Source organism: Priapulus caudatus, unplaced genomic scaffold (assembly GCF_000485595.1).
Source record: "Priapulus caudatus unplaced genomic scaffold, Priapulus_caudatus-5.0.1 Scaffold604, whole genome shotgun sequence".
In the NCBI taxonomy this organism is placed as follows: domain Eukaryota; kingdom Metazoa; phylum Priapulida; class Priapulimorpha; order Priapulimorphida; family Priapulidae; genus Priapulus; species Priapulus caudatus.
In genome coordinates this window covers 96,377-104,858 of record NW_014577665.1, presented here as the reverse complement: position 1 = coordinate 104,858, position 8,482 = coordinate 96,377, and the positions used below count along the sequence as shown (strand labels likewise).

General features: G+C 41.3%; 2 protein-coding genes across 3 annotated transcripts in view; one reads left to right on the top strand and one right to left on the bottom strand.

Moving 5' to 3' along the window:
- LOC106812060 overlaps window positions 1-2,151 on the top strand; it is a 7,099-nt gene extending 4,948 nt beyond the window's left edge. The window contains exons 2-3 of one of the 2 annotated variants that reach the window (XM_014815824.1): window positions 388-684; window positions 1,707-2,151. In XM_014815824.1, the coding sequence (XP_014671310.1) occupies window positions 388-684; window positions 1,707-1,744 (335 nt within the window). In that variant the 3' untranslated portion in view covers window positions 1,745-2,151. Of the gene's footprint in view, window positions 1-387; window positions 685-1,703 lie in introns of both variants that reach the window. The other variant, XM_014815822.1, reaches the window with a different exon arrangement.
- A 498-nt stretch (window positions 2,152-2,649) lies between these two features.
- The window catches only part of LOC106812055 (sushi, von Willebrand factor type A, EGF and pentraxin domain-containing protein 1-like), a 16,536-nt gene continuing 10,703 nt past the window's right edge, over window positions 2,650-8,482 (bottom strand). The window contains exons 16-20 of the mRNA XM_014815819.1: window positions 7,632-7,842; window positions 6,856-7,356; window positions 5,754-6,389; window positions 4,733-4,899; window positions 2,650-4,300 (exon numbers count right to left, since the gene is read on the bottom strand). Coding sequence (XP_014671305.1) covers window positions 4,051-4,300; window positions 4,733-4,899; window positions 5,754-6,389; window positions 6,856-7,356; window positions 7,632-7,842 — 1,765 coding nt within the window. The 3' untranslated portion in view covers window positions 2,650-4,050. The remainder of the gene's footprint in view (window positions 4,301-4,732; window positions 4,900-5,753; window positions 6,390-6,855; window positions 7,357-7,631; window positions 7,843-8,482) is intronic.

Sequence of the window (8,482 nt, the reverse complement as noted above, 5' to 3'; positions counted from 1 at the left end):
TAAATGAATGGATGGATAGATGGATGGATGGATGGATGGATGGATGGATGGATGGCCGGATGGATGGATGGATGGATGGATAGATGGATGGATGGATGGATACATGCATGCATGGATAGACGGACAGACGGACCGACGGACGGACGGACGAACCGACGGACGGACGAATGGGCGGACGAACGGATGGATGAATTAATGGATGGACTAGAAATGGTCAAATCTGATATCCTACATCATTATATTTTGCAAATCATATGTAGTAATAATTAACCAATACAATACCGTTATTTCGCCGCCTGCTATTGCATTTCACATATCGCCCAGTAAAAGCGAAATGCCACGAACAGTGCGGGCTGCGTGACTCCCCTGCCGCCATTCCTCTTCCAGGTAACAATGCCGTAAAAGCATACTGTCTGATATTCATCACGCTCTACTTGACACAAGCGGCCACGAGTCAGTTCTTCGTAAAGGGTTCCGGAGCAAACCTGCCTAGACTCGGTCGCAGATCGGAGGAGCGCATCGCCCCGTCACTGAGAATTGCGAGAGCGAGGATGCTATTGGAAAAGTTTGACGCCGACAACAGCGGCGGTATAAACAGGGAAGAGTTTGCAAAGCTGGATCCAGTTGGAATGCCTCTGGATGCATGGAGATCGAGACTGATGTTTGACATTTGGGACAAAAATGGTAACTCATAGACGCTGTAGTGTTAGTAATAGTTGTCGTAGTGTTTGTAACTGTAGGTTCGAGTGCGATAACCTTCTACGTCGGATGTATATTTCAGATATGGTTGATTATGATGTATTTTATGATGGTTTCAGTAAGGGTGCTTTAGATGATCATAATTTCAAAGTATTATATCCTCGCTGATTAGTTTCTCATCAGTTGATAGCATTAAGCTATTGTCGTTAATAAAATATATGTTTATATGGCAGCGGCAAATTATTTTGATTAATGGGATGCGCATCCCATGGCGTCAATTTAGAAAACAGCCTTAGATCGAACGTGCCGTGCTGCCACCTGCTAATAAATAACAAAATATTCAACGTCTGTTAACCTCGTTGTGAGCTGTAACTCATCAGTCTGAAATGTTATCTCAAGGATGATAAATTTCAAATGCAAAATCAAGCATGCTCTCCGAGTTTTAGCCAACATTTATCATTAGTTTACAATTCATATCACCAAGGCAATCGTGTAATGACCATATTTTCTCTTCTGGCGTTATAAAAAGCCAATAAATATTAGAGACAAAAAAAATCTTAAACGGTTGACCCAACAACTTGGTAATAATCGTAACAATGCGAAACCTTTATGGAATTAGGAACCCTACATTCTACTAAATCTACCAGTCAAACATGTTATTCTTATATATATATATATATGGGGGTGTCTCTCTCTGTGTGCGTGTGTATGTGTGTGTGTGTGTGTGTGTGTGTGTGTGTGTGTGTGTGTGTGTGTGTGTGTGTGTGTGTGTGTGTGTGTGTGTGTGTGTGTGTGTGTGTGTGTGTGTGTACAGTAAACCTGTTCGGCATGTTTAGCTTTCCTCAAAAGCGATGCAATAGTTACTGCTATTAACAGTATTAACACTGACTTGCTCATCCTGAGCTGCTTTTAGTCGTCAACGCCATCACTAATTACGTTTCGCGGACAGTTTGAATTAGATTTTCTTTATATATATTTTTCAATATGCATACAATGTTTTTCAGCAGACGACGAACTCTCCGAGACCGAGCTTGGGGAAATATAGTCGTCACGAGTTGGATATACGTGGATACACGCGCTATGAGAGGATATAGATATACTGGTGAGACCAAGCGTGGCTAATCGCGTAGATCACTCAAATATATACAGACCGGTCACAGAATCTATGGGTTTGGTTTTACCTGGTGAATTTGTTATGAAATATTTGACTGGATTACAATAATTGATTACTATAACGTTGAGCTTTCTAGTCTTTAAGTGTATCGATCTATCTGTATAGCTAGAAACAGGTGTAGAATTATTGGTCTACGTCTATTGGAATAATAAATTAATATTTTGCCACCATGCGACAAGAATAACATTAGTTATATACCAGCTTGTAGAATGATGATTTTTCCACTGATCAACAATGTAATATTTTGTGCACGTATATTAAATTAGAAACTTGTAGGCGCCCGATTTTACTTGTTGATATTAGTGTCATAAAAGTATGACGTTATAACTACTCGTTATCAATATTACAAATTTGTTGTTGTTGTATCCACCTATTTCATAAATATTGAAGCAACACTTTCACGAGTTTAGCACCTTATGCCATTATTCGGTATAACCTATAAACTGTATAATCATACATTCGATCACATCGTAAACTACATAAAACTTGGTCAGTTAAGATATTATGGTTTTTGTTTTCAAATAATTTTTTCAACGTTGATAGAAAGTGAATTTAACAAGTCTACACGCCTATACGTCAGATCAATGCTGTCAAGTATTTGCTTGTGGTATCGTGTGCTGTTATTAGATATATGCATACCAAAATAAATATATTATTTAGGTATTAAGCATGCCTAAATAGCCGACACATTTTTTAGAGGTGGAAACTATCGGATTGACATTAATTAGTGTGAGTCTATTTTCAATCAATAAAAAAATCATCAAACTAGGATCAGATATTGTAGTCATTATAAATTTTATTAATACGATTAGTTCAAGTCATTTCACCTTTCTGATTTGTGGTAATCTGCATTTATTAGCGATAGATAGCCTGGGCATATGTACGGTTGCATTGTGAGTTTCCGGATAGAATAATAGAGAAGATGAAATTTCGCTAGAGAAGCAGTCATCTACGCGCAGTTCGAGTGTGTTTCTGCGTATTATTCGATGTAATCGTGGGAACTTTCACATACACGCCTCTGTGTTCACCTGCAATCCCTCTTTTGGTGTGCATTTGTAGCTCAGTAAGTAGTTTGCTGTTTCCTAGCTAATTAAATCAGATCAAAACATTTAGTTATTGAAACGTACAATTATCAAGAATGTTTTGCAGCGACTAAGCAATTAACAGTGTTGGTTCGCGTCAATCGCGTGACCATGCAGGGCTGCATATCATAGGATATCACCATCTTATAGGATAACATAGCCATGTGATGTTATCAGTTTAAGGGCAAAAGTAGCCTGACTGTGCACATATAAAATGACCATATAACAGCATATATCCCCACAATCAGAGATTTAGTAAATTTCTGCTATGTACATTTGTATTTAGAGGTACAACTCAGGCGATTCCGATATACGGTGCGTACTATGATACTCATAGGATTTGAGAAAATACTGAATAACTTAGTAGCGTATCCATGCCTTTCGATAATAAATGTGTCTATTATTAAATATTTCCTTGCGCAAATATGTAAATTTTCAAATTCAACGCGATTATGCCCTTATATATTAACAGGTAAGCACTTGGCAAGGTTGGACAAATCAAAAAGAATTATTTCACGAAATGTTAGTTAGCCCTTTTTTTCTAATGCTTTATCTACAATTATTATTATGCGGCTGTTTTTGGCGTGTCATATATAACTTTGTTTAACTTTATAATTTTACTACTGAAGTATAAATCCATACATTACAAACATAACCATGAACCGGTGCATCAATCCCCAAAATTTTTGTGTGAATTACCTCGTTCCTATTCGCAAATGTGATTTTCTTTCTCTTATGTACACAATTCGAACAATGATCAGCCTAATATTAACGTATATCTGTTTATCTATCGCATGCTCAAAAGTAATGCACATAACTCCACATAGCTCCGAGTTATACTCTATACAACTCCTCTTTTATAGAATATTAGGCAGTTCCCAATACATTCTCATCAACCTATGTTTTATTCTCTATCGATTCATCGCTGATTCAGTTCTTACAATTACTTTTTATGCCCCCAAACAAAACTCGCAACCAAAATAACCCAATTTACAATCCCCCCGCTGGCATGCCGATCTATATGTCACTTAAGCAGAGTTGCATCGCGTCCGTGTACACCGCTATCGATGATTTAATATAATCTATAATCAATAATCAGATCTCTCGGCGGTAGAGTTTCGATAGTGGGTCCATCCTATCCCTTCTCCGCGTGGTGCAAACGCCGCGTCTGTCCGTCTGCCTGATGACCACGCCCTGTTCGAGGCAAGCCTCGGTGTAGGCGATAGCAGCGTCGCAATGACACGAGCGCTTCTCGTGCGGTCTGCACAGACACATGTCGGTCAGGCAGTCGCGGTAGTACTCCCTCGGATCGACGATGCTGTAGCATTGCGTAAATTCTGGTTCCCTGCACAGCGGAAGAGAGATGCGCGGTGACAACTCGCGTTCGCTTCTCGTCGGCTTTTTTGGGGCGCTCGTTGCGCGCTCGTGATAAATGCTTAATTTCGGAAATTGAAAAATGTTTTTTTGAAAAGATCGAGAAAGGCGTCTACTGGTGGAAGTGGGTTTGATAAAGGAGAAAAAGCAGGGTACAGTTACACGCGTGAGCTCGACACGAGTAGGAGAGAATAGCGTGAATTATTGAAGAGGGCATTATTGTCCATGGTAATTTAATGATGTTAAAGTGAGGGATTTATTACTGCTTGCGCCGATCTCCTTTCTCGTTAATCGCCTAATGTTGACAAATGCCACTGCAGATTGGATGGACGCGTGGATGTATCAGCCGCATTTATATTCGATTTATTGTAGTACAGAACCGTTTAGCTACTGTGAAACATACCTGAACACACTGCATGCTTTCAGCGCTTGTCTTTGTTGATATTGATGCTGGCCTCTGCATGCGCCCTTCGCTTCTTCACCGGCAAGCTCGCGAAGAGGATTCTGAGAAACAAACTTGGGAACACGACAATATCGCGTTCCTTCTACCGTCCAACTTTTAATGAATTCCTGCAAAACGACATAACATCCCTTAGAAGCAAACTAGCGATGGGTTTATGTGTAAAATGTGGTTCCCATTTTCTGTAACGTATTACGCACGCCTGTCCTATATGTTCCCGAGTGGTAACTGGAGTTAAATCTATTTACGAAGATTAATCGTAGAATGTGCGAACCACGTACTTCAAATTATCGCCTAAGTTCAGAAAAATCGATATTACGAATGACCCTATACTTCCTATTCATTTGTAGTCGACTGGAAAAATACTATGTGTAGTCGACTGGCTTTACGGAAAAATAACAGCAGGTCCTTGCGAGTTTCCACTAATAAGCAACATGCTGGATTTTTTGTTTTTGTTTACACTTGACCATCATATATATCATCATCATATGTATGTATATATATATATAGGCCTATATATATATATATATATATATATATATATGTGTGTGTGTGTGTGTGTGTGTGTGTGTGTGTGTGGTGTGTGTGTGTGTGTTGGTGTCGTTGTGTGTGTGTGTGTGTGTGTGTTGTGTGTGTGTGTGTTGTGTGTGTGTGTGTGTGTGTGTGTATGTGTGTGTGTGTGTGTGTGTGTGTGTGTGTGTGTGAGTGTGTGTGTGTGTGTGTGTGTGTGTGTGTGTGTGTTTGTGTGTGTGTGTGTGTGTGTGTGTGTGTTGTGTGTGTGTGCTGTGTGTGTGTGTGTGTGTGTGTGTGTGAGTGTGTGTGGTGTGTGTGTGTGTGTGTGTGTGTGTGTGTGTTTGTGTGGTGTGTGTGTATCATATTATTCATCAATGTATCATATATGTATTATTATATAGTATATTATATATATTATATATATATATATATATATATATATATATATCACCTTGACTATCTTTCCCGGTACAAACTGCTTGTTCCCCGGCACCGACTGCAAATAGTAGTCGATACGTCTGTGGAAAGAACCACAGAGTCCGCACAGCTTTCCCTGATAGCTCTTAGGTATCTGGACGATGATGTCACCAGCCGGCTTCCACGTAATCGAAACGCCGACGTGCGTCTTAATCTCCAGGATGCCATCTTCGTCTCGCGACGCCGCCAGCTCGAACGACGGATGCACGTACGGTAGCGCCACCTGGGTCGTGTCGTTGAGAAACACTGCGCCGCTGCGAACGACGAAGCGAACGCAGTTCAGGTAGACGTAGAGTGTCTTGCGCTGCGACGACTCCATGTCGCTCTCGACGTGTATCGTGAAGTTCATGTCGGCGCAGTCCTGCGACAGCACGTAGCGGCAGCTGCCGTCGAAGTTGAAGTTGACATAGTCGAGCGTGATGTACGTGTTGTGGCGCGTCACGTGACACGGTATCTGCTCGGCGATGCAGATGGCGCAGCAGTCTCCCGGCCGGTGGTAGAGCTGCTGGTCGAACTCCGGACAGCGGGAAGGACACTCAAGAGGCTCGCAGTCGACTCGGCCGGCGCGGCACACGCACGTCGTGCAGTTTGTTTTCCACTTCTCCCCTGCCTGTTGAGTCGAGGTTATAATGCAAAAGCTGGCATGAGTTTAGGTTATAATAATATATATATAATAATATATAAGTTGAGCTGATAATGCCCAAAGCGAGACGACGGCAGAGGCAGGGTGGAAAAGCAATGTCAATTTAAATGCAGAATTGACGCATTAACGAAGGCAGAACAATGGAAAGAATAAGGTAAGTGCAGCTCAATGCCAAAGCCAAGAACAACGCAAGTGCAACGTCGATATTTTGACAAAGTCAACGCAAATACAAGGCCTGTGCAGAAGCAAGGTTATGTTAATAGCAAAATCAACGCAAAGACGTTAAGGGAAAGACAAAGACGTTAATTGAAAGGCAAAGACAACGGCACGGAAAAAGCAAAGACAACGTCAAGGAAACGGCAAAGACTAGGCAGCAAAAAATGCAAAGAAGAAATAAATTGGAAATAAATATTTTAGATTTTTTGTCACGTACCAAGAAGTATTTATCGTCAATTCTGCAGTATGCTGCATCGAGACATGTTCTATTGTCCGAGAGGTCGAGCTTCCATCCGACGTCGCACTCGCAGTAGTGCGACCCGATCGTGTTCACGCATGCGTGGCTGCAGTCCCCATTATTGAAGCTGCACTCATTGATATCATACTGACAGTACTTCCCGCTGAATCCCGCACTGCAGTTACAGTAAGCGCCGCCAGGTGTCGTAACGCACGGCTGATCGTTGAGACACAGCTCTCGACTGCAGTTGACTACGTCCAGCGCGCACGATTCCAGCTGGACACTGCTCGCACAGTGGCAGGATTCGTCCGGTGAGCAGTCGGACAGGTCGTGGCAGAGCGTCGAGATGGCGTGGATGTTGACGAGGCCGTACGTTAGATCTTTTAGGTCGGGCCAGGCGATGACGTTACCGTAAAATCCACAACTCCCGTTCAGCACGTTTATCTCCTCGGTGTCCATCGCGTAGTCCCACAGGTTTACCTGTATAGTTGTTACACACGAAACAGCGATATCTGTTAGTGTCTGTCGTAGATTTCATGTGATAATTGTAATTATTGTTATTATTACTATTACTATTATTATCATCATCATTATTATTATTATCATCATCATTAACATTAATATTATTGTTATTAGTACTAGTAATATTATCATCATTATTATTGTTATTATTATTAACGCAAAATAGATGGCGCGACAATTCACCACTTCAAAACTCTAACACTAATTTGTCGCGAACATATCCGCGTACTTGCCTGCGTTAGTTCTCCCACATACACCTCGGCATGATTGAAAGTTCCGCCAACGGAATCTTGCTCCTGGCCGAGCACGAAGCTGCCACCGCCGCATATCGGCACACCTTTGCTGACGTTCTGCGAATCCTTCCTCAGCTCACCGTCCAGATACATGCTCAGTTTACCATCGATGCTGTCCCAGGTGGCGGCAATGTGGTGCCAACTATTATCGCTGTGGCAAGTGACAAACAACGATAGGTATAATAGTCAACTGATATCACTGCTGCAGGCGACAAATGCCGATATATATATATATATATAGTCAACTGTTACGTTGCATGTAAGAAACGCTGACGTATGTATTAATCAATTGTAATCACTGTGACAGATGACATGTACTGACATTTGTAATAGTCAACTGTTATCACTGTTACAGGTGAAAAACGCTGATAGATATAATAGTCAACTGTTATCACTGTTACACATGACAAATGCTGACATTTGTAATAGTCAACTGTTCTCACTGTTACTGCTGACAAAGGCTGATACATGTAATAGTCAACTGTTAGCACTGTTATAGGTAACAAACGCTGATAGATATAATATTCAACTGTTATCACTGTTACATGTGACAAATGCTGACGTTTGTAATAGTCAACTGTTATCACTGTTACATGTGAAAAGCACCGAGAGATTTGCCAGTAGTGTCAAATTAACATAACGATGGACTACGCACCTTCATTTTTATTATATTCATTTTATCATCTTCCTTTTTTTAATAATTATCCAGATATCTAACACAGCGTCCACACACACACACACACACACACACACACACACACACACACACACACACACACACACACACACAC